The sequence below is a fragment of the Rana temporaria genome, chromosome 9 (assembly GCF_905171775.1).
Source record: "Rana temporaria chromosome 9, aRanTem1.1, whole genome shotgun sequence".
NCBI classification, from domain to species: domain Eukaryota; kingdom Metazoa; phylum Chordata; class Amphibia; order Anura; family Ranidae; genus Rana; species Rana temporaria.
The window spans coordinates 4,704,098-4,731,139 of NC_053497.1; the positions used below are offsets into that span (position 1 = coordinate 4,704,098).

Genomic DNA, 27,042 nt, shown 5'->3' on the forward strand with positions numbered 1-27,042 from the left:
AAAACTGTTTTTAACTTGTAAACAACAAATCTCAGAAAGAGGCTCGGTCCTTAACCCCTTAACGCCCGCCGCACGACTATATACGTCTGCAAAATGGCACGGACAGGCAGATGGGCGTATATATACGTCCCCGCCTTCTAGCGGGTGGGGGGTCCGATCGTGACCCCCCCCCGCTGCATGCGGCGTGCGGATTCCCTCGGGGAGCGATCCGGGACGACGGCGCGGCTATTCGTTTATAGCCGCTCCGTCGCGATCGCTCCCAGATGCTGAAGAACGGGGAGAGCCGTATGTAAACACGGTTTCCCCGTGCTTCACTGTGGCGGCGTATCGATCGAGTGATCCCTTTTATAGGGAGACACGATCGATGACGTCAGACCTACAGCCACACCCCCCTACAGTTGTAAACACACACTAGGTGAACACTAAATCCTACAGCGCCCCTTGTGGTTAACTCCCAAACTGCAACTGTCATTTTCACAATAAACAATGCAATTTAAATGCATTTTTTGCTGTGAAAATGACAATGGTCCCAAAAATGTGTCAAAATTGTCCGAAGTGTCCGCCATAATGTCGCAGTCACGAAAAAAATCGCTGATCGCCGCCATTAGTAGTAAAAAAAAAAAAATTAATAAAAATGCAATAAAACTATCCCCTATTTTGTAAACGCTATAAATTTTGCGCAAACCAATCGATAAACGCTTATTGCGATTTTTTTTTTACCAAAAATAGGTAGAAGAATACGTATCGGCCTAAACTGAGGAAAATTTTTTTTTTTATATATGTTTTTGGGGGATATTTATTATAGCAAACAGTAAAAAATATTGATTTTTTTTTCAAAATTGTCGCTCTATTTTTGTTTATAGCGCAAAAAATAAAAACCGCAGAGGTGATCAAATACCACCAAAAGAAAGCTCTATTTGTGGGGAAAAAAGGACGCCAATTTTGTTTGGGAGCCACGTCGCACGGCCGCGCAATTGTCTGTTAAAGCGACGCAGTGCCGAATCGCAAAACCTGGCCTGGGCATTTAGCTGCAAAATGGTCCGGGGCTTAAGTGGTTAAGTGGTTAACTTAAAATATTTTTTATATATGTATTGATTTATTTTAAATGTATCTCTAAACATGTTTTTTTTTTTAAACATTTTCTCTTAAGCTGTTTATAGCATTTTTGATGTTTGTGCTGAATCATATCTTCCTGTATACTGTCCCATGCATCCATGGATCCATCTTCATCATCACCCTCATCTTCACCTTTGATGTTCACCATCGCCATCGGTTTCCATCGTGTTTGTGTTTCAGAATGGATGGCATGTCGGGGAGGTAGGATTTCTTCTCTGCTGTTTCAGAAAGAGCTGCAGCTTAGAATTAAGTTGCCAATGATATGTACCGGTATCTAATATCAAGCTGAAGCCACCTATAGACAAGAGATGGAGGTTGGCTGCGGATGTACAACCCAGGGGGGGGGGGGCAGTGGTGAACTTTTGTTTTCTGCTGCCCTAGACAAGACTAAAATCGGGCACCTCCCCCCCTTCTAAATTTGTCCCACCCCCTTTCCTGTTTAAGATCCACCCCGTCATCTGTAAACTCCATCCCTTCCTCTTTAGGCTCCACCTCATCCTATTAGAGCTCCACCTCTTCAGAGGTGTGAGGGGAGGGGGGGGAGGTGAGAGAGAAAGAGAGAGGGGGGTGGGAGAGAGAGAAAGGATGGTGAGAGAGAGGGGGGTGGGAGAGAGAGAAAGGATGGTGAGAGAAAGAAAGGATAGTGAGAGGGTGGGTGGGAGAGAGAGAAAGGATGGTGTGTGAGAGAGGGGGGTGAGAGAGAAAGAGAGAGGGGGGGTGGGAGAGAGAGAAAGGATGGTGAGGGAGAGAAAGGATGGTGAGGGAGAGGGGGGTGGGAGAGAGAGAAAGGATGGTGAGAGAAAGAAAGGACAGTGAGAGGGTGGGAGAGAGAGAAAGGATGGTGTGTGAGAGAGGGGGTGAGAGAGAAAGAGAGAGGGGGGTGGGAGAGAGAGAAAGGATGGTGAGAGAGAGGGGGGTGGGAGATAGAGAAAGGATGGTGAGAGAAAGAAAGGACAGTGAGAGGGTGGGTGGGAGAGAGAGAAAGGATGGTGTGTGAGAGAGGGGGGTGAGAGAGAAAGAGAGAGGGGGGTGGGAGAGAGAGAAAGGATGATGAGGGAGAGAAAGGATGGTGAGGGAGAGGGGGGTGGGAGAGAGAGAAAGGATGGTGAGAGAGAGGGGGGTGGGAGAGAGAAAGGATGGTGAGAGGGTGGGTGGGAGAGAGAAAAAAGATGGTGTGTGAGAGAGGGGGCGGGAAAGAAAGGATGGTGAGAGAGAAAATAGTGTGTGAGAGAGAGGGAGGGGGAGAGGTGGAGAGAGAGAGATAAAAGAGGAGGGGGAGAGGTGGAGAGAGAGAGAAAGGAAGGTGAGAGAGGGAAGATGAAGAGGTGGAGAGAGAGAGAGAGAAAAGTGTGAGAGAGGGAGGGAAGGAGTTGAAGGGAGAGAAGGGGTGAGAGAGAGAGAAAGGAGGGGAGAGCGAGAGAGGGGGTGGGTGAGAGAGGAAGGAGGGTGAGAGAGGGAGGGGGAAGAGGTGGAGAGAGAGACATAAAGGAGTGTGAGAGAGATAGAGGGGGGAGAGAGAAAGTAGGGTGAGAGAGAGAGGGGGAAGAGGTGGAGAGAGAGACATAAAGGAGTGTGAGAGAGATAGAGGGGGGAGAGAGAAAGTAGGGTGAGAGAGAGAGGGGGAAGAGGTGGAGGGAGAGAGGGAGTAAGAGAGAGAGGAGGGGGAGAGAGAGGGAAATGAGGGGGAGAGAGAGGGGGGAAGAGGTAGAGGGAGTAAGAGAGAGAAATGAGAGGGAGGGGGAGAGGTGGAGAGAGAGAGATAAAGGAGGATGAGAGAGAGAAAGGAGGGGAATAGAGAGAGGGAGGAGGAAGAGGTGGAAGAGGTGGAGAAAGAGAGATAAAGGAGGGTGAGAGAGGGAGAGGTAAGAGGTGGAAGGAGGGAGGGGGGTGAGAGAGAGAGAGAGAGAGGGGGAGAGAGAAAGTAGGGTGTGAGAGAGAGGGGGAAGAGGTGGAGGGAGTAAGAGAGAGAAAGGAGGGTGAGAGAGAGGGAAATGAGGGGGAGAGAGAGGGGGGAAGAGGTGGAGGGAGAGAGGGAGTAAGAGAGAGAAAGGGGGGGAGAGAGAGAGAGAAAGGAGGGGAATAGAAAGAGGGGTTAGAGAGAAAAAGGAGGGTGAGAGAGGGAGGAGGAAGAGGTGGAGAAAGAGAGATAAAGGAGGGTGAGAGAGAAAGGAGGGTGAGCGAGGGAGAGGTAAGAGGTGGAAGGAAGGAGGGTGTGAGAGAGAGGGGGGAGAGGTGGAGGCTGCCCTCGATTCACGGAGCAGTAGCTCCGTAAATTGCGAAGGCGCGCCGGCAAAATTGCCCGGTGCTAGAGCACGCAATTTAAATGATTCCGTAGGGGGCGGGAATCATTTAAATTAGGCGCGCTCCCGCGCCGAGCGTAGAGCGCAAGCTCCGTCGGGAAACTTTCCCGACGTGCATTGCGGCAAATGACGTCATTTGCTTCAGAGTGAACGTGAATGGCGTCCAGCGCCATTCACGAATCACTTACGCAAACGACGTAACATTCAAATATTGCGACGCGGGAACGACGGGTATCCTTTAGCATTGGCTGCCCCTACTATTAGAAGGGGCAGCCTTACGCTAAACACGCCGTACGGAAACGACATAACTTGCGTACGCAGGGCTCGCGCAACATTGTGAATCGGTGTTAGTATGCAAATAGCATACTATACACTGAGCACAATGGGAGCGCCCCCTAGCGGGCATCGCAAGAATGCAGCCTAAAATATGCGTGGCATAAGAGCCTTATGCCACACAGATTTTAGGCTGCAGTCGGCGTTACGATGTTCCTGAATCAGGAGCATTCGTAACGCCGGCGCAAGTCAGCAATTGCGCTGTGTAACCTATGGTTACACAGGCGCAATTGCTTATTGAATCTGGGCCAGTAATTCTATTAATTTTGTTTCCTTTCCTGGCCTGCGGGGGTTGGGACCGCTCTGTGCTATAAGAGTCTTGTCTGTGGTTGTAATTAAGCAATTAGCAGACAGAGTCCAGGCTCTTGGCCGGCTTCGGCAAGCCTTTATTTAAAGCCAGAACACGCATAATGGGCCAGATTCAGAGAGATCGGCGCATCTTTAGATAGGCGTAGCGCATCTCATATGCGCTATGCCGTCGTAACATTGAGATGCAAGTACAGTATTCACAAAGCACTTGCTCCCATATGTACGGCGGCGTAACGTAAATGGGCCGGCGTAAGCTCGCCCAATTCAGTGGGCGTGTTGTATTATAATGAAGCGTGACCCCGTGCAAATGAAGGGCCGAACGAACGGCGCATGTTCGCGCATGCTCAGAATTACGTCGAATTTACTCCCTAAGATACGCCGGCTCCATTCATATGACGTGAACGTAACCTACGCCCAGCCCCATTCACGTACGACTTACGCAAACAACGTAAAATACGAAGGCTGTTTCGACATTTCCGACGTCCATACCTTTGCATTACCTGCGCCTCATATAGCAGGGGTAACTTTACGCCGGACTTACGCCTTACTTAAACGGCGTAGATTAATGCATCGGCGTATCTTGGTCATTTGCATATTCGACACGTAAATCTACGGAAGCGCCCCTAGCAGCCAGCGTAAATATGCACCCAAGATACGACGGCGTAGGAGACTTACGTCGGTCGTATCTTGGCAAAATTCAGGCGTATCTGATTTCCAGAATACGCGTATAGATACGACGGTGCACATTCGGACTTATGACGGCGTATCTGGAGATACGTCGTCGTAAGTCCTTTCTGAATCCGGGCCTGTGTATTTAACACCACTTGTGATCTATAGCTGCAGAGCTCTTAAAGCCAGTAACATAAAATGTGCTAAAAAGTTAATAGTAAATATCGTGCCACTGAGAACCTCTCTATGGAAGAGAAACATTACTCTGAAGTCCAGCGGGAAACTGATACAACCGGGATTGTTGATCTCCTGGTGCCCAATGGTTCCTTCCACCTCCTCTGTCACGTACTTGTATGAGGATCCCGAGATGATGAGGGTGACCTTCCTTACAATTCCTGCCCAAGTACCCCTGGAAGTTGAGACAGGGACTGCTGGGGGAATGGAAGGGCTCTGGTGCCAGAAAGCTGGAACTGCAGACTTAAACTGGGAAGTGTCGGGTAAGTAGAAGCACAACGATGAGGGCACCCCAACTTCACCCAGAACAGTACAGAGCAGAACCAGGTCACAAGCTGAGTTCAGTAACAAATGAGCAGAAAGACACCAGGTCAAGTGCAGGATCAAGGTCAGGTACAGGATCAATTCCCGGAGGTTGGCAATGAGGTACAAAATTAATAGGCAAAATCTTGGTCAAGAGTCCAGGCCAAGGTTGGTAACACCGGTAGGTAGCAGACATAAACATAAAGCTATATATATATTTATTTAAAGATAGTAGTAAATGGTGACATGTAACTGGCCTTCTTCTGTATTGTTAAAGACGTTCTTCTTATCCAAGCCACCTCTTCAGCTCTAATGTAAAGCATCAAAAGGATATTTAACAAACATCCCATACCTGTGTCCTTATAAAGCCCAACAATACATTGAGATAGAAGTTTGTACATCCAAAAGACCCAACACCCAAGCACAAGCAAAGACCCAAAACACAAACATAAGCAAAGACCTAACACCTTACAACAAGCAAAGACCCAACACCCAAACACAAGCACAGGCTCAACACCCAAAAACAAGCAAAGACCCAACACCCAACTACAAGCAAAGGCCCAAGACCCAACAACAAGGGAAGACTCAACACCCAACAACAAGCAAAGGCCCAAGACCCAACAACAAGCAAAGGCACAAGACCCAACAACAAGCAAAGACCCAACACCCAAGCACAAGCAAAGATTCAACACCCAACAACAAGCAAAGACTCAACACCCAACAACAAGCAAGGGCCCAAGACCCAACAACAAGCAAAGACCCAACAACAAGCAAAGGCCCAACACCAAAACAGTAGCAAAGACCGAACACAACAAAAGACCCAACAACAAGCAAAGATGCAACAACAAGTAAAGACCCAACACCCAAACACAAGCAAAGACCCAATACCCAACAACAAGCAAAGGCCCAAGACCCAACAACAAGCAAAGACCCAAGGCCCAACAACAAGCAAAGACCCAACACCAAAACAGTAGCAAAGACCGAACACAACAAAAGACCCAACACCCAACAACAAGCAAAGCTGCAACAGCAAGTAAAGACCCAACACCCAAACACAAGCAAAGACCCAATACCCAACAACAAGCAAAGACCCAACACCAAAACAGCAGCAAAGACCCACCACCCAACAACAAGCAAAGACCCAACACCTAAACACAAGCAAAGACCCAACACCTAACACAAGCAAAGACCCAACTTCTAACAACAAATAAATACGCAAGACCCAAACAACAAGCAAAGACCCAACAACAAGCAAAAACCCAACAACAAGTAAAGACCCAACACCCAAACACAAGCAAAGACACAATACCCAACAACAAGCAAAAACCCAACACCAAAACAGCAGCAAAGAACCAACATCCAAACACAACCAAAGACCCAACAACCAAAGACCCAAAACCCAACAACCTAAGACCCAACATAAGCAAAGACCCAAAACCCAACAAGCAAAGACCCAACACCCAAACACAAGCAATGTAACCCAGTATATGCAGTGAAGCATAGTGAGGAATGCAAAGAGCCGTACCTTGGGGAGACAAAACAACCTCTCAACAAATTGATTGCTCAACATAGATGTGCACATTCTATAGGACAAGCAGTTTCTATACACTCTTAGGAGAAAGGTCTTTTTTTTTTACATTGAGGTTCGCATTTTGGCCAGGGGACAACAGTTCGCAGGAGGCCATCTACTGTATGTCAAACTGGAACAGCTATCCCAAAACAGGGGCGTGGGCCTTCATCACCATCTGTCTTCCATAAAATGCTATTTTAACATCTCTGCTTTAGGAATTTCACAGCAATTCACACCTTTACCCAAGTGTTAGGAGGGATTAACACCTATGCCGACTTCCTGACATGAAGGATGAGGTGATGTAACTAGGACAGGGGGAAGGTTTCACATCTTTTACAATTACCATCATGATATTGAACAATCAACATCTGCCTTGACACATTTCATGGTGATTGGTGGAGGTGTTTGTGTTACCTATGCGCATAGAAATGTTGGGGTATCTTCCTGACACTCATTAGAACTAAAGAAGAGGCTGTGAGAATCTACAAAACATCTTCAACATTGCAGAACAAGTCCAGATGAATGTGACCAACTGCTGCTAGATCTACCATGACCTGGGAGAATGAGAACCCACAAACATGGGTGGTCACCACATAGCTAGTCGTAGTTTGCCACATTCACCTAGACTTGTTCTATAATGTTGGAGACGTTTTGTAGCTTCTCAAATCTGCTTCTTCAGTTCCAATGACTTTCAGGAAGATACCCCAACATTTACAGGAGTATTTTATGGGTATTGTCCCGACGTGAACTGAAGAAGTGGCTTGGAAAAGAAACAAAACGTCTTCAACATCGAAGAACAAGTCCAGATGATATGACCAACTACTACTAGACATACCATGACCTGGATACATGAGAACCTTCATAGACATGACTGCTGAGAAGCTTGGGCTTAACTTCCCCTTAATTCAACCATAACAAAAAACCTTGCCCCCCCCCCCAATAATTACACACAGACCATTTAAAGTTGGAAGTGGGCAAGGCCACAGCTTTATTGAAACAATATTGTTATAACAAACTTCAAATCCCAACAATCCAAAAACCATGCCAGTCACGGTTACACCGTGAGCATCTCTAAACAAAATGTCTAGTCTAAGAGACCTGTCCCTACAGGGTCAGTTTAATGCCTGTCTCGCACTGATGGTGGAGACAGGTCTCTTAGACTAGACATTTTGGGCCAGATTCAGGTAGAGCGGCGTAACTTTGAGCGGGCGTAGTGCATCTCATATGCGCTACGCCGACGTAACATAGAGAGGCAAGACCAGTATTCACAAAGCACTTGCTCCCTAAGTTACGGCGGCGTAGCGTAAATGGGCCGGCGTAAGCCCGCCTAATTCAAATTAGGAAGGTAGTGGGCGTGTTGTATTAAAATTAACCGTGACCCCATGTAAATGAATGGCCGAACGAACGGCGCATGCGCGCGCATGCTCAGAATCACATTGCATATACTCCCTAAGATACGACGGCTCAATGCGTACGACGTGAACGTAACCTACGCCCAGCCCCATTCACGTACGACTTACGTAAACAACGTAAAATACGACGGCTGTTCTGACGTCCATACCCTAACATGAATTACCCCTGCTTTATGAGGCTTAACTTTACGCCGGACGTACGCTTTACGTAAACGGCGTAGATTACAGCGACGGGCGCAAGTACGTTCGTGAATCGGCGTATCTCGGTCATTTACATATTCGACGCGTAGATCAATGGAAGCGCCCATTGCGGCCAGCGTAAATATGCGCCCAAGATACGACGGCGTAGGAGACTTACGTCGGTTGGATCAAGCCAAAATTCAGGCGTATCTTGTTTGCTGAATCAGGCGCATAGATACAACCACGCATCCGTGGACTTACGCGGCGTATCAGAAGATACGTCGGCGTAAGTCCTTTCTGAATCCGGGCCAAAATGTCTAGTCTAAGAGACCTGTCTCCACCATCACTGCAGGGTCAGTTTAATGCCTGTCTCGCACTGATGGTGGAGACAGGTCTCTTAGACTAGACATTTTGTTTAGAGATGCTCACGGTGTAACCGTGACTGGTATGGTTTTATTCAACGTGAGGGCTTAGCCCAAAGAGTAATGCCAATTGCTGGCCAGGTAAAACCACCAAAGAAGCTGTGACGAAACAACAACACCATGGGCGGGAGGGTGGACAACTCTTGTGATGTCAATTCTTCGTAATTAGTGGGACGTGCCCGTGGCTTAGCTATTTCTAGAGTTCTGTCTCCACCCCCTCACCTCGTGCCATTGTAGCCAACCCCAACTCCGACTCCCTCCTCGTGTTGACGCCCCGCCTGGTTGCCAAGCATCCAGCAGTCAAGGCTCCCTTTCCTTAGTGCAGGGCGGGTCAAGGGGCCCTTATTATTTTTTTCATATCTATATATATTTTCATTCTCATACATGTTGTCTAAAACCAAAATCTTGCAACCTTTTTTCCTAGAGCTCAGAAGACAGTTCCCGAATCTCCATCACCTTCTTCCGACTCTTCCGTGTCATGCGCTTGGTGAAACTCTTGAGTAAAGGGGAAGGTATTCGTACCCTGCTGTGGACCTTTATTAAGTCCTTCCAGGTGAGGCAGCGAGGGTCCAAACCTGATGACCAACTTTAAAGTGTTAATGTGACGCGAAACTCTGGTTTTCAAAAATATATACCGGATATACTCGAGTATAAGCCGAGTTTTTCAGCACGTTTTTTTTGTGCTGAAAATGCCCCCCTCGGCTTATACTCGAGTCACCTTTTTGCGCCTGATCTCCCGGACTTTGGGGACCCGGTACTGGCCGACCATAGGTCCCCTGGACCCCAAACTTGGCACAAATGTAGCTCCTCTACAAGTGTGCAAAGATTTTTGTCTGGGGAACCTACGGCTGGGGAGCACCGATTTTTTTTTTTCAAAGCCGGGCACCCCTTTCATAGACTCCCATGTTAAACAGTAATTTCTCTGGTGAATTTGGTGACCTGGTACTGGCCAGCCGTAGGTCCCCTGGACCCCAAACTTGGCGCACATGTAGCCCCATTTCTCAAGTGTGTAAAGTTTGTTGTCTGGGGGACCTACGGCTGGGGAGCACCGATTTTTCAAAGGCGGGCGCCGTCGTATCTTAGCTGTGTAGTTCCGCCGACCGCTAGGGGCGTGAACGATGATTTACGCCTAGAATGCGTAAATCAGCAAGATACGCCAATTCACGAACGTACGCTTGCCCGTCGCAGTAAAGATACGCTGTTTACGTAAGGCGATTCCCGGCGTAAAGTTAGTCGAACAAATAGTTGGCCTAGTCAATGTTAAGTATGGCCGTCGTTCCCGCGTTGAAATTTGAAAAATTTACGTCGTTTGCGTAAGTCGTCCGTGAATGGGGCTGGACGTAATTTACATTCACGTCGAAACCAATACGTCCTTGCGGCGTACTTTGGAGCAATGCACACTGGGATATGTCCACGGACGGCGCATGCGCCATTCGTAAAAAACGTCAATCACGTCGGGTCACGAGTAATTTACATAAAACACGCCCCCCCTCATCCTCATTTGAATTAGGCGCGCTTACGCCGGCCCATTGACGCTACGCCACCGTAACTTAGGAGGCAAGTGCTTTGTGAATACAGCACTTGCCTCTTGACTTACGGCGGCGTAGCGTATATGCGATACGCTACGCCGGCTAAAAGATACGCCGCACTACCTGAATCCGGCTAAAAATTATTAATAAAAATACCATAAAACTACCCCCTATTTTGTAGACGCTATGGCCCGGATTCACAAAGGAGTTACGACGGCGTATCTCCAGATACACCGTCGTAACTCTGAGTGTGAGGCGTCGCATCTCCGCGCCTGATTCATAGAATCAGATACGCCTCACAGTTGCCTAGATACGAGCGGCGTAAATCTCTTACGCCGTCGTATCTTAGGGTGCATATTTACGATGGCCGCTAGGGGTGCTTCCGTATATTTCCACGTAGAATATGCAAATTAGCTAGATACGCCGATTCACGAACGTACATGCGCCCGGCGTATCAAGATACGTCGTTTACGTAAGGCGTCGGACCGGCGTAAAGTTACCCCTCATAAAGCAGGGGTAAGTCATGTTAGGTATGGACGTCGGAAACGTCCGAACAGCTACGTATTTTACGTCGTTTGCGTAAGTCGTCCGTGAATGGGGCTGGGCGTAGGTTACGTTCACGTCGCCTAAGCATTGAGCGGGCGTAATTTACTTTGAAAATTCGACGTGATAGTGAGCATGCGCGCGCATGCGCCGTTCGATAAGAGCGTCATTTACGTGGGGTCACAAAACATTAACATACAACACGCCCCCTAACTTGAATTAGGCGGGCTTACGCCGTTCCAGATACACTACGCCGCCGTAATTTAGAGCGCAAGTTGTTTCTGAATACGGGACCTGCCGCTCTAAGTTACGGCGGCGTAATGTATCTGAGATACGCTACGCCCGCCTAAAGATAGGCGCTTCTTTGAGAATCTGGGCCTATAACTTTTGCGCAAACCGATCAATAAACGCTTATTGCGATTATATATATATTTTTTTTTACCAAAAATATATTGAAGAATACGTATCGGCCTAAACTGAGAATTTTTTTTTTTTTTAGATATTTTTGGGGATATTTATTATAGTAAAAAGTAAAAAATATTGCATTTTTTTTTTCAAAATTCTCGCTCTATTTTTGTTTATAGCGCAAAAAATAGAAACCGCAGAGGTGATCAAATTTTTTAGAACGATTTGCATTTTCTCAATGACTGCCAAGTGCCCTCTGATTGGATGAGCTGGGTAAAGTGACGCCACCGCCTTGCCTCTCCACCTCACCCAGAGAGCTTTACATTCATTGAGTGTTCCCTGAAGGGCGCCTTTAACCACCTCCAGCCGGGCTCATTGTATTAATACAGCTGGGTGGGAGCACTGCTATCCTGGGTGGACGTCTTATGACGTCTGTCCACTTGGGCGCCTCGTGCGCACCCCAGGGGCCACCTCTGGCCTTCTGTGTCCACCAGACACAACAGAACACAGGTTGTTGCACTGAGCGTGGCCTCGGTACCATATGATCGCTGTAACCAATCACAGCCATCACATGTCAGTTCTAAACAATGGTCTTCATTCATAGCCATTGTGTACTATTGTGATGATCACATGGTACAGAGCCAATCACAGTGGACCTGTACCATGTGATAGTTGCAGCCAATCACAGCGATCACATGTCAGTTTTAAACAATGGCCTTCATTAATAGCCATTGTGTACTATTGTGATGATCACATGGTACAGTGCCAATCACAGTGGACCTGTACCATGTGATAGTTGCGGCCAATCACAGCGATCACATGTCAGTTCTAAACAATGGTCTTCATTAATAGCCATTGTGTACTATTGTGATGATCACATGGTACAGAGCCAATCACAGTGGACCTGTACCATGTGATGGCTGCTGCCAATCACAGCGATCACATATCAGTTCTAAAGAATGGTCTTCATTCATAGCCATTGTGTACTATTGTGATGATTACATGGTACAGAGCCAATCACAGTGGACCTGTACTGTCACTGTCCTAATGACACTGACTGGGAAGGGGACACAAAATCCTTGGCTTCCCCCCCCCCCTGTCAGAACGGAGCTCTGCCTTGTTTACATAGACAGACCTCCAATCTGTGTCTCTGCCTGATAATAAGCGGCCGAAGCCGGCGGACATCTATTGCCCGGCACCCGCAGATCGGCTTCTGCCTATGGCGCGCGTGCCCCATAGGCTGATGTGCAGAATCGCATATACGTTATATTGCCAAAAGTATTGGGACGCCGGCCTTTACACACACATGAACTTTAATGTCATCCCAGTCTTAGTCCCGTAGGGTTCAATATTGAGTTGGCCCCGCCCTTTGCAGCTATAACACCTTCAACTCTTCTGGGAAGGCCGTCCACAAGGTTTAGGAGGGTGTCTATAAGAATGTTTGACCATTCTTCCAGAAGGTCATTTGTCATGTCCGGGCACTGATGTTGGACGGGAAGGCCTGGCTCGCCGTCTCCGCTCTAATTCATCGCAAAGGTGTTCTATCGGGTTGAGGTCAGGACTCTGTGCAGGCCAGTCAATTTCCTCCACCCCAAACTTGCTCATCCATGTCTTTATAGACCTGGCTTTGTACACTGGTGGGCAGTCATGTTGGAACAGGAAGGGGCCGTCCCCAAACTCCTCCCACAACGTTGGGAGCATGAAATTGTCCAACATGTCTTGGTATGCTGACGCTTTAAGAGTTCCCTTCACTGGAACTAGGGGGCCAAGCCCAACCCCTGAAAAACAACCCCCACCATAACCCCGCCTCCACCAAATAGTTTGGACCAGAGCACAAAGCAAGGTCCATAAAGACATGGAGGAGTGAGTTTGGGGTGGAGGAACTTAAAAGTCCTGACCTCAACCCGATAGAACACCTTTGGGATGAATTAGAGCGGAGACTGTGAGCCAGGACTTCTCATCCAACACCTACCTCTCTGATCATGCCACTCTTACCCTGGTCAAGTCTACTTAGTAGAACACCACCATTGTCCCATGACCACCATGGATGAGCGAGTTTAGGGTGGAGGAACGTGACTGGCCTGCACAGAGTCCTGATCTCAACCCCATAGATCACCTTTGGGATGAATTAGAGTGCAGGCCTTCTCGTCCAACATCATTGCCTTACCTCACAAATGCTCTTCTGGAAGAATGGTCAAACATTCCCATAGACACCCTCCTAAACCTTCTGGACGGCCTTCCCAGAAGAGGTGAAGCTGTTAAAGCTGCAAAGGGCGGGGCCAACTCAATATTGAACCATACGGACTAAGACTGGAATGCCATTAAAGTTCATGTGGGTGTAAAGGCCGGCGTCCCAATACTTTTGGTAATATAGTGTATATAGACTCCACCTCATGGAGATATCGTCAATATCATTCTGTCACTGGTTGGACTCCAACGCATTTCAACTCATAAAGAGTCTTCATCAGGGGGGGGGGTAAGCAATACTGAACCCTACGGACTAAGACTGGGATGCCATTAAAGTTCATGTGCGTGTAAAGGCAGGCGTCCCAATACTTTTGGTAATATAGTGTATGTGTGATTCTGCATAGAACGGCCGCCCTGTAGCAGTGGATCTGCTGTAGGACGGCCAGGAAGTCCATACAGTGATCATCACTGGTCATAGGAGGTCACAGAGAAGAAGACCGCCCTGTGTGGGGCGGGGGGGGGGGGGCGAGGGATCTGCCAGGTGCTGGTATCAGACAGGCGGAGGACACAATTTTCCACATACAGGCTGCAACGTTCCTCTCATCCGCTTTATAAAGAATTGTACAAAATGTTCTGAAGATCTCACGTCTGTTCCTCTCCTCTGCAGGCGTTGCCATATGTCGCTCTCCTGATTGCCATGATCTTTTTTATCTACGCCGTCATCGGGATGCAGGTGAGTCAGTCGGCCTCCTCGTGTGAGGCCTCAGATCTTCTCCATTCCATCGCTGTGATCCCGGCGCTCACGTCTCTGGCTTTGTCCTTCTGTACAGACGTTCGGAAAAATCGCCATGCAGGACGGAACGCAGATCAACCGCAATAACAACTTCCAGACCTTCCCCCAGGCAGTGCTGCTGCTCTTCAGGTACCTTCCCGCCGCCGCCGCCGTGTGATAGCGAATAAAGGGCAAGAAAAATGTCGTCAATAGATCCGAGGATCTGCGTCTCTTCTTCCTCTATATTAGGCCGCATTCACGCTTGTGCCACTTGACCTGCGACTCTGGCAGCCCAAAGTCGCATGACGAGTCGCACTCCATTGTTTACAATGGGTACCGTTCATATCTGTGCGACTTTAGAGCCCTTTCACACTGGTCTGTTTTTGCGGCGTTTTTGCCGTGTTTTTTTCGGTAAAAATATCGCTATTAAAACGCTCCAAAAACGCCCCTCTCCATTGAAATGAATTGAAAACGCGGTAAAATCGTGGTAAAAACACTGTAAAATCGCGGTATAATCATGGTATAATCGTGGTAAAAACACGGTAAAATCGCGGTATAATCGTGGTAAAAACACGGTAAAATCGCGGTATAATCGTGGTAAAAACACAGTAAAATCGCTGTAAAATCGTGGTAAAATAGCGGTGTTTTACCGCTATTTTAACACTCCGCTATAGGCATTTCCAGTGTGAAAGGGCTCTTAGAGTAGTTCTTGCATTACTTTAGTCCGCCTCTTGTTAGACATGTGCGGAACGGAAAAAAAAAAAATAGTTTTGCTTCGATTCGTTATTGACATACATTCGTTTAGTTACATTTGTTTCATTCGTTTTTAATTTGTTTTCAGAATTCGTTTTTAATCGATTAAAAAATAAAATTATTCGGATCGATTCAAAATGTTTTCTGAACAATTTAGAATAGTTTTCGAATTCGAATTGTTTTCCAAGTTCCAAAGAGAGTAAAATAGAATATAAAATAAAGGAATATATATATTTTTTTTTCTATCCTTTTATTTTTTATTCTATTTTATTCTGTTTGGAAATTGGAAAACTTTTGGAGTTTGAGTAGTTTTCCAATTTCCAAACAGAATAACATATTTATTTTTCTATTCTTTTTTTTTTATTATTGTATTTGGAAATTTGAAAACTTTTCGAATTCAAATAGTTTTCCAATTCCCCCAAAAAATGTAATAGAATAGAAAAAAAAATAATAATAATAAAAAAAAATGATACATATTTTTTTCCTATTCTTTTATTTTTAATTATATTTTATTCTGTTTGGAAATTGGAAAACTTTTTGGAATTTGAATAGTTTTCCAATTTCCAAACAGTATAAAATAGAATATATGTATTTTTTCTATTCTTTTATTTTTTTTTCTATTTGGAAATTTGAAAACTTTTCAAATTCAAATACTTTTCCAATTTCCCCAAAAAATAGAATAGAAAAAACTAATAAAAAAATTATAGATATTTTTTTTTCTATTCTTTTATTTTTGATTCTATTTTATTCTGTTTGGAAATTGGAAAACTTTTGGAATTTAAATAGTTTTCCAATTTCCAAACAGTATAAAATAGAATATATACGCACACACACATATATATATAATACATTTTTTTTCTATTCTTTTATTTTTTATTCCATTTGGAAATTTGAAAACTTTTCAAATTCAAATAGTTTTCCAATTTTCAAAAAAAATAGAAAAGAAAAATAATAATAAAAAAAAATTATATATATTTTTTTTCTATTCTTTTATTTTTTTATTCTATTTCATTCTGTTTGGAAATTGGAAAACTATTCAAATTCGAAAAGTTTTACTATTTCCAAACAGAATAAAATTGAATAAAATATAAAGAAATAGAAAAAAAAAAATATACATATATTGGGGAAATTGGTAAAACTATTTGAATTCCAAAAGTCTTCTAATTTCCAAACAGAATAAAATTAGAATAAAAAAATAAAACAATAGAAATATATATATATATATATATATATATATATATATATATATATATATATATATATATATATATATATATATATTTTTTTTTTCTATTCTACTTTATTCAGTTTGGAAGTTTAATAGTTTTCCAAATTCAAAAAGTTTTCCAATTTCCAAACAGAATAAAATAGAATAAAAAACTAAGGAAAAGAAGAAAAATATATATATGTTTATTTTTCTTTTTTTCCTATTCCTTTATTTTTTATTCTATTTTGTTCTGTTTGGAAATTGGAAATGTTTCAAATTCGAAACTTATTAGAATTTAAAAAGTATTCGAAAACGATTTAAATTTCATCCTTATTTTTTTTGTTATTTTGGATTCTTTTAAATTTGGTACTATTCTAATTCGGAAATTCAGATACATCCGGAATTCCTGAAAAACGAAAACTCGTCCAAATTTTTATTCTGAACGCCACGAACCGCACAGCTCTAATGCCGCGTACACACGGTCGTTTTTTGTGATGGGAAAAAAAACGACATTTTTAAAAACGTCATTTAAAATGACCGTGTGTGGGGAAAACGTCATTTTATGTCTTCTGAAAAACGACAAAAAAAAAATTCGAACCTGCTTAAATTTTTTATGTCGTTTTTCAAAATGTCGTTTTTTGTGTCATAAAAGCAAAAACGACGTTTAAAACAACGTTTTTAAACCTGCGCATGCTCAGAAGCAAGTTAGGACGCGAGTTTGAATGGAACAGAGTGCCGCCGTATGTGCTGAACGTAACCGCGCTTTGCTAGAGCTTGTTGAGAAAAAACAATGGTGTGTAGGCTACGTAGTTTTTTAAAATGAAGTTTGAAAAACTTCGTTTTTTTTCCATCGCAAAAAAACGACCGTCTGTACGCGGCATAACTCTTATGTGACTCAAGGGCCACAGAATTCAGCACACCGGTGCGAAAAGTCCAAATCGCATGACAAGTCGCACCCTATTTTCGGCAATGGAACTGTTCAAATCGGTGCGGCGACAACTTTGCGGTGTCGCGCCCATTTAACTGCTTCATCCCCGGACCATTTTGGTGGTCAAGTGACCGGGGGGACTTTTTGCGATTCGGCACTGCGTCGCTTTAACTGACAATTGCGCGGTCGTGCGACGTAGTTCCCAAACAAAATTGGCGTCCTATTTTCCCCATAAATAGAGCTTTCTTTTGGTGGTATTTGATCACCTCTGTGGTTTTTATTTTTTTGCGCTATAAACAAAAATAGAGCGACAATTTTGAAAAAAAATCAATATTTTTTACTTTTTCCTTTAATAAATATCCCCAAAAAATATATATATATATATAAAAAAAAAATGTCCTCAGTTTCGGCCAATACGTATTATTCTACCTATTTTTGGTAAAAAAATCTCAATAAGTGTTTATCGATTGGTTTGCGCAAAAGTTATATCGACTACAAAATAGGGTATAGTTTTATGGCATTTTTATTTAATTTTTTTAATAGTAATGGTAGCGATTTTTATCGTGTCTGCGACATTACGGCGGACACATCGGACACTTTTGACAACATTTTGGGACCACTGTCATTTTTACAGCGATCAGTGCTGTAAAAATGCACTGATTACTGTGAAAATGACACTGGCAGGGAATGGGTTAACCACTAGGTGGCGCTGAAGGGGTTAAGTGTGTCCTAGGGAGTGATTCTTACTGTTAGGGGGCATGGCTACGCGTGACACGTCATTGATGACCAGTTCCCGATCACGGGGGAAACGGTCATCAGTGACAGTGTCACTAGGCAGAATAGGCATTCCCCCCGTTTCTGCTCTTGCCGACCGCAGTCGCGGGACTCCCGGGAACATCGAGTTCCCGGGACCCGCGGCCACACTCACGGGCCACGCGGCGCGCGCCCGCTGGGCAGCAGAATTAAATTAAAGGGAATTCAGGTGCGACTTGCGTAGACCTCGAAGTCTCACAGATGCCAGCCGAGTCGCACTGACCCCGTGGGACTTCTGTCTTTCCTAGGTGTGCCACGGGGGAGGCCTGGCAGGAGATTATGTTGGCCAGCTTGCCGGGCAAGAGATGCGACAGCGAATCCGACTTTGCCCCGGAGGAAGAGTTCACCTGCGGGAGCAACTTCGCCATCGTGTATTTCATCAGCTTCTTCATGCTCTGCGCCTTTCTGGTAAGTGGAGAAGATCGCCAGTTATTATGTTTTTTTATACATACTGGTATACTGGAATTTTTTTTTTATTATTATTTTCTTTTTTCTTATACTAGTGATGATCAGTGACGTATAGTGGGACTGTGATAGTGGCGGCCCATCTGACATTAACTGACACTTTGTGGGAACCAGTGACACTAATACAGTGATCAGTGCTAAGAAAATGCACAGTCACTGTACTAATTTCAATAAAAGCAAAAAAACGAATGAAACGAAAACAACAAAAAAAAAAATGAATTTTTGGAAAATTCGAGATCTGAAAATCTAAAATTCGAAAATGGGAAATTTGGAAAGTTGAATTTCCGAATTTTCGAAATTCCAAATTTTTAGAAATTCGGAAATTCAGGAAATCCGAAAATTCTGAAATTCAAACATTCGTAATTCCGAAATTTCGTAATTTCCGAAATTTCCAATTTTTCCGAATTACAAATTTTTAGAAATTCTGAAATTCAGGAATTCTGAAATTCGTAATTTAGAAAATTCAGAATTCTGAAAATTCGGAGATTCGGAATTTTGGAAATTCTAAAAAAAAGCAAAAAAACGAATGAAACGACAAAAGAAAAATGAATTTTTCGCCAGTGCACATGTCTATAAAGTATATTACTTTTTTCCTTCACTGTGATATATAAATGTCAACAAGAATAATAATATAGATATTGTAAGTATAATTATTATTTTTTTATATAGTGTCACCTAATTCATCTCAACATTCGCACAAATAATCCCTGCAATGAGTCTAATAGGTTTGTTTCCTATGACCGTCGGCTCCATCTAGTGTCTGTAATGCGGTATTTTCCTTGTCTGAGATATTACAGGAAAATTCTGCATTATGGTCAATAGGCACATGTACACTATATTCACACGGATAGGTCATACTGTATGCCTGGGTGATGTTTTCAATTTATTTATTTATTTGTATTTTCCATTTTTTTTTATTTCAGATTATTAACCTGTTTGTAGCCGTCATTATGGATAATTTTGATTATCTGACCAGAGATTGGTCTATTCTGGGCCCCCATCATTTGGATGAGTTTAAAAGGATCTGGTCTGAATATGACCCCGAGGCCAAGTGAGTATAAAAAACAAAACCAAAAAAATGTGTGATAGGACTTAAAGCTTAACTCCGCCCACATCTCTGCTCTCTCACCTTGTGCAGGGTGACTGGTCTTGTCTCCTCCCCCTCCTGTGGTTTTCTGTAGTGGGTGGAACCTGCCAGGTCCCTCCCACAGCTTTTCTCTCCTTGTGCAGGGTGACTGGTCTTGTCTCCGCCCCTCCTGCCGTTTTCTGTAGTGGGTGGATCCTGCTTGGCCCCTCCCACAGCTCTGCTCTCTCTCCATGTGTAGGGTGACTGGTCTTGTCTCTCTTCTGTACAGATCTTCTCTAAATTTTGAAGGTTTCTTGGCAACTCGAAGTTTCAGCTCCCTCCATACATTTTCTATAGGATTAAGGTCTGGAGACTGGTTAGGTCACTCCATGACCTTCATGTGCTTCTTCTTGAGCCTCTCCTTTGTTGCCTTGGTGGTATGTTTTGGGTCATTGTCATGCTGGAAGACCCATCTATGACCCGTCTTCAGTGTTCTGGCTGAGGGAAGAAGGTTCTCATCCAAGATTTTACAATACATGACCCCGCCCATTGGCCCCTCATTACGGCAAAGTCGGCCTGTACCTTTATCAGAGAAACAGCCCAGAAGGATCATGTTTCCCCCTCAGTGTGACTGTAGGGATGGTGATCCTTAGGGTCATAGTCAGCATCTTTCTTCCTCCAAATATGCCAAAAATGTACGCAGCATTCTCCATATATTATGTACGTTCCTCCCAGTCTCTGTCTTCCAGTAGCTTGCCATCTAAGGTCCCTATCACTCATACACAGACTATGGCCAATTAACCTCCCATGTCTTTGGCGTATAGGAGGAAACCAACGTATGCACAGTTTTGTATTGTTTTAAACAGGGCTTTTTTCCAGCAGGAACACAGTTCCAGCACCTCCAGCTCTGAATGTATGTAATGGTGCTTGGAGGTGGATAGGGGGTGGAGCCAAGGAACGGTGCTCAGAGGTAGGTAAGGAGTGGAACCAAGGAACTGTGCTTGGAGGTGGGTAAGGAGTGGAACCAAGGAACGGTGCTCGGAGGTGGGTAGGGGTGAATCCAATGAATGGTGCTTGGAGGTGGGTAGGGGGTGGAACCAAGGAATAGAGCTCGGAGGTGGGTAGGGGGTGGAACCAAGGAATGGCGCTTGAAGGTGGGACCCAGGAATGGTGCTCGGTGATGGGTAGGGAGTGTAACCAAGGAATGGTGCTCGTAGGTGGGTAAGGGGTGGAGAAAGGGAATGGTGTTCGTAGCTGGGGAGGGGGTGGAACCAAAGAATGGTGTTTGGAGGTGGGTAGAGGGTGAAACCAAAGAATGGTGTGGGTAGGGGGTGGAGAAAAGGAATGGTGCTCGTAGGTGGGTTGGGGGTGGAACCAAGGAACGGTGCTCGCAGGGGGTGGAACCAAGGAACGGTGCTCGGAGGTGGGTAGGGGGTGAAACCAATGAATGGTGCTTGAAGGTGGGTAGGGGGTGGAACCAAGGAATAGTGCTCGGAGGTGGAACCAAGGAATGGTGCTCGGAGATGGGTAGGGAGTGGAACCAAGGAATGGTGCTTGTAGGTTGGTAGGGGGTGGAGAAAAGGAATGGTGCTCGGAGATGGGTAGGGAGTGAAACCAAAGAATGGTGCTCGTAGGTGGGTAGGGGGTGGAGAAAAGGAATGGTGCTCGTAGGTGGGTAGGGGGTGGAACCAAGGAACGGTGCTCGTAGGTGGGTAGGGGGTGAAACCAATGAATGGTGCTTGGAGGTGGGAAGGGGGTGGAACCAAGGAATAGTGCTCGGAGGTGGAACCAAGGAATGGTGCTCAGAGATGGGTATGGAGGGAGTGGAACCAAGGAATGGTGCTTGTAGGTTGGTAGGGGGTGGAGAAAGGGAATGGTGTTCGTAGGTGGGTAGGGGGTGGAACCAAAGAATGGTTCCCCGGAGCTGGGTAGGGGGTGGGACCAAGAAATGGTGCTCAGAGGTTGGTAGGGGGTGAAACCAATGAATGGTGATTGGAGGTGGGTAGGGGGTGGAACCAAGGAACGGTGCTCGGAGGTGAAACGGTGCTCGAAGATGTGTAGGGAGTGGAACCAAAGAATGGTGCTTAGAGGTGGGTAGGGGGTAGAGAAAAGGAATGGTGTTCGTAGGGGGTGGAACCAAAGAATGGTGCTCAGAGGTGGGTAGAGGGTGGAGAAAACGAATGGTGCTCGTAGGTGGGGAGGGGGTGGAACCAAAGAATGGTGCTAGTAGGTGGGTAGAGGGTGGAGAAAAGTAATAGTGCTCGTAGGTGGGTAGGGGGTGAAACCAATGAATGGTGCTCAGAGGTGGGTAAGGAGTGGAACCAAGGAATGGTGCTCAGAGGTTGGTAGGGGGTAAAACCAATTAAAGGTGCTTGGAGGTGGGTAGGGGGTGGAGAAAAGGAATGGTGCTCGTAGGTGTGGATTGGGTGGAACCAAAGAATGGTGCTCGGAGGTGGGTAGGGGGTCAAACCAATGAATGGAGGTGGGTAGGGGGTGGACACAAGGGGTGACTTGGAAGGAGGGAGTTCCTGCACATATTCTCTGAGAAAAAAAGCCCTGGTGTTAATTCATTTTTTGCATCTGCATTTTTAAAAAATTGTGCCCCCCACCTGTGTTTTGAATGAAGTTATTTGGATTGTTTCTGTTTGATTTTTATATTATTTTTATTTGTTTGATAATTTTTTATTATTATATAATTTTTTATTTTATTTCTTTGCTTTCTCTTTAGGGGCCGTATTAAACATTTGGATGTGGTGACCTTACTACGTCGGATCCAGCCTCCCCTGGGATTCGGCAAGCTGTGCCCGCACCGCGTGGCATGTAAGGTAAATATATAACGGGAAGCGCGGACCTGTCTGAAGAAACGCCGACATAGCTGACAAAATGATATTATTTTAGTGCATCTGAGGATCAGACTACAAAGTCATTACAACTCCAGGCAAATCACAGGAATACATCAAAATGCCCAGTACAGTACAGTTGGGCGAAGCAGAACGTGTCACTGGCTCCCCCTCCCCCCGTGTGACAGTGCTGGTGCTTGGTGCAGGGGGGCGTATCTACTGCGCGGCAAACAAGGTGTTTGCCTTGGGTGGCATTTTTCAAGGGGGGGGGGCAACATCGCCCCAAGGTAAAGGGCAAACTATGGGTCTGCAAAGAAGCAGTGGTGTCACTACGGGGGTGCGGGGGAGTCCAGACCACGCTCAGCGTAACACCTGCCAGAAGGGTGACACCAAGGGTGGCCAGGGACTGACCGTTTGGTGAGAGGGGAGCGAAGCAGAAGCCGGAGGCGGCAGTGACTGCAGCCTCCACTCCCGGGAGTAGCTCAAAAGGCAGAGCAAGGGAGCCTCGCTTACACACAGCTGGTAAAAGAGTCAGCGGGAGGAGTCCGGTGTAGTTTTTATTTTTTTTGTGGGGGAGAATCTCCTTGCTAAGTATAGGGGTATGGGGAGCCCCCCTCTCTCTCACCCCCCCTTTCTCTAACCCCCCCTTTCTCTCACCCCCTCTCTCTCTCTTACCCCTCTCTCTCACCCCTCTCTCTCTCTCTCTCTCACCCCCCCTCTCTCCCTCACCCCTCTCTCTCACACCCCCTCTCTCTCTCACCCCCTCTCTCTCTCTCTCTCACCCCCCCCTCTCTCCCCCCTCTATCTCTCACCCCTCTCTCTCTCACCCCCTCTCTCTCTCACCCCTCTCTCTCACCCCTCTCTCTCACCTTCCTCTCTGTTTCACCCCTCTCTCTCTCTCACCCCTCTCTCTCTCTCACCCCCTCTCTCTCTCACCCCCTCTCTCTCTCACCCCCTCTCTCTCTCACCCCTCTCTCTCTCACCCCCTCTCTCTCTCACCTCCCTCTCTGTTTCACCCCCTCTCTTTTCCTAATTTTTGTTTTTCTGTTTTTTTTTCTCGAATTTCCGATAAAAGAGCAAAAAACGAATGAAACGAAAACTAAAAAAAAAAATTCTAAAAGTTCGGAATTCGGAAATTTCCCATTTTTTTTTTTAATTTTAGATTTTCGAATTTTGCAATTTCGAATTTTTGACTCTTGAATTTTCGAAAATTAGGAAATTCTAAAATACGAAAATTCAGAAATTGGAAAATTCGGAAATACGAAAATTAGGAAATTAAAAAATTCGGAAATTCGGCGATTCGAAAATTCTGAAATACAAATATTTCGGAAATGCGGAAATTTGAAATTTGGGAAATTGAAAAATTCGGAAATACGAAAATTCTGAATTAACGAATTTCTCAAAATTCGTTAAAAAACGAATTAGAAATGAAACAAATATCTATATATATACATATCGAATCTCTTCCTTTGCAATCAGTAGCCGCTCTGCTAACCGTATGACCGTATTCCAGTTTCAGGTCTTCTGCCGGCTCCGGATTTGGTAAAATATGTTTCTGTACTCCTTGCATGCGCGCCACCGATGGCTTGTGGGTCATTATAATCATATTGCTGATGGGGAGTTTTTTTTTTAAGGCTTTCCTTTCTTTTATTCTAACAGCATGCACCTTACTTTTGAGTATGCAAAATGTCTTAAGCATTCAACCTCACGAATAATCACCATAAAGCTCACACGATATTGTCAAAAGTATTGGGACGCCTATCTTTACACACACATGAACTTTAATGGCCTCCCAGTCTCCCCCTCCCCCCAATGTGGAATAGGTTCTTTTACTATGATAAATAATATAACTCTGATATGGTGTTCAAACTGTATAACATGAAAGATTTCCGTCTTAATTTATTGCAAGTTCTCTCAGCTGAAGACAAGCAAATCCTGGAACACAATTCAAGTAACACTACATCTCAATGCAGTTCTCAACCAAGAGAAATCTGCATTCTGCCACTAGGGGATATGGTATGGTATTCAAACATGAAGCCCTCAATGAAAGATTCCTGATACTAAAGTCTTAATTTATTGCAAGTTCTCTCTGAAGCTGAAGACAAGCAATACCTGGAACACAATTCAAGTAACACTACATCTCAATGCAGTTCTCAACCAAGAGAAATCTGCATTTCTGCCACTAGGGGATATGGTATGGTATTCAAACATGAAGCCCTCAATGAAAGATTCCTGATACTAAAGTCTTAATTTATTGCAAGTTCTCTCTGAAGCTGAAGACAAGCAAATCCTGGAATACAATTCAAGTAACACTACATCTCAATGCAGTTCTCAACCAAGAGAAATCTGCATTTATGCCACTAGGGGATATGGTATGGTATTCAAACATGAAGCCCTTAATGAAAGATTCCTGATACTTCATGTAAAGTCTTAATTTATTGCAAGTTCTCTCCGAAGCTGAAGACAAGCAAATCCTGGAACACAATTCAAGTAACACTAAATCTCAATGCAGTTCTCAACCAAGATAAATCTGCATTTCTGCCACTAGGGGGGCACTGCAGGGGGAAAAGGCTCCAGTTTAGTTTGCTTGTGGGCTCCATCTTGTACCACCTCCTCTTCCAATCAGTTGTGCCTGTAGGAGGGAGCAGAGGGATGAGTACATCAGTCTTCTGCTCCTCTTTTCACGGTCCAGTCACAGGCCGGGGGGGGGGGGAGTAGCAAGTTTTACTTTACTGCAGCAGAGGAAGAATCAGGTTCTCCTGCCCTGCCAGGCTCGCCTGCGCTGTGTGGGCAGACTTATTTATTTATAAAGCTAGGCGTCCCAATACTTTTGACAATTGACAATTTTGACAATTTAACGCATTTCTTAATATTAGGAGCTCCATCTAGTGGCCATAAGAAGGTATTTTTTTCCCCGATTGCGGTATTTCAGGTAAATACCACATTATGGCCACTAGATGGCGCTGACGCTCAAAGCAAATAATCGCATTCATCTAATTACATCGTTTCTTCGCACGGCTAATTTTTTTTTTTTTTAGAAATTGGCTCCTTTGATGTGATTTGGTGTCAAAAGGGGCAGGGCTTCGGTGAAAATCGTTCTTAGCCGCTGTTCTTTTTATTTTAGTAATCCGACCGTCGGATTTTAATTTGTCCCCCATTGTTACCTTGCAGAGACTGGTTGCCATGAATATGCCTCTGAATTCGGATGGCACTGTGACCTTCAATGCCACCCTTTTTGCCCTGGTGAGGACCTCGCTGAGGATCAAAACGGAAGGTGTGACGAGTTCTCTTTTATATTGTATTGGTGATGGAAACCGGAGACACTATTCCTCCCACTGACACCAGTGATGGGACACTATTCCTCCCACTGACACCAATGATGGGACACTATTCCTCCCACTGACACCAATGATGGGACACTATTCCTCCCACTGACACCAATGATGGGACACTATTCCTCCCACTGATACCAATGATTGGACACTATTCCTCCCACTGACACCAATGATGGGACACTATTCCTCCCACTGACACCAATGATGGGACACTATTCCTCCCACTGACACCAATGATGGGACACTATTCCTCCCACTGATACCAATGATTGGACACTATTCCTCCCACTGACACCAATGATGGGACACTATTCCTCCCATTGATACCAATGATTGGACACTATTCCTCCCACTGACACCAATGATGGGACACTATTCCTCCCCACTGATACCAATGATGGGACACTATTCCTCCCACTGACACCAATGATTGGACACTATTCCTCCCACTGACACCAATGATGGGACACTATTCCTCCCACTGACACCAATGATGGGACACTATTCCTCCCATTGATACCAATGATTGGACACTATTCCTCCCACTGACACCAATGATGGGACACTATTCCTCCCCACTGATACCAATGAAGGGACACTATTCCTCCCACTGACACCAATGATTGGACACTATTCCTCCCACTGACACCAATGATGGGACACTATTCCTCCCATTGATACCAATGATTGGACACTATTCCTCCCACTGACACCAATGATGGGACACTATTCCTCCCCACTGATACCAATGAAGGGACACTATTCCTCCCACTGACACCAATGATGGGACACTATTCCTCCCACTGACACCAATGATGGGACACTATTCCTCCCACTTGATACCAATGATGGGACACTATTCCTCCCACTGACACCAATGATGGGACACTATTCCTCCCACTGACACCAATGATGGGACACTATTCCTCCCACTGATACCAATGATGGGGCACTATTCCTCCCACTGATACCAATGAAGGGACACTATTCCTCCCACTGACACCAATGATGGGACACTATTCCTCCCACTGACACCAATGATGGGACACTATTCCTCCCACTGACACCAATGATGGGACACTATTCCTCCCACTGACACCAATGATGGGACACTATTCCTCCCACTGACACCAATGATGGGACACTATTACTCCCACTGACACCAATGATGGGGCACTATTCCTCCCACTGACACCAATGATGGGACACTATTCCTCCCACTGACACCAATGACGGGACACTATTCCTCCCACTGACACCAATGATGGGACACTATTCCTCCCACTGACACCAATGATGGGACACTATTCCTCCCACTGACACCAATGACGGGACACTATTCCTCCCACTG

General features: G+C 45.2%; 1 protein-coding gene across 1 annotated transcript in view; it reads left to right on the plus strand.

Moving 5' to 3' along the window:
* Nucleotides 1-27,042, plus strand: part of CACNA1F (calcium voltage-gated channel subunit alpha1 F) — a 167,712-nt gene that overhangs the window by 112,856 nt on the left and 27,814 nt on the right. The window contains exons 32-39 of the mRNA XM_040322711.1: nt 1,297-1,317; nt 9,273-9,401; nt 14,180-14,245; nt 14,343-14,434; nt 18,234-18,393; nt 19,374-19,501; nt 22,245-22,341; nt 25,528-25,630. Of these exons, the coding sequence (XP_040178645.1) occupies nt 1,297-1,317; nt 9,273-9,401; nt 14,180-14,245; nt 14,343-14,434; nt 18,234-18,393; nt 19,374-19,501; nt 22,245-22,341; nt 25,528-25,630 (796 nt within the window). The remainder of the gene's footprint in view (nt 1-1,296; nt 1,318-9,272; nt 9,402-14,179; nt 14,246-14,342; nt 14,435-18,233; nt 18,394-19,373; nt 19,502-22,244; nt 22,342-25,527; nt 25,631-27,042) is intronic.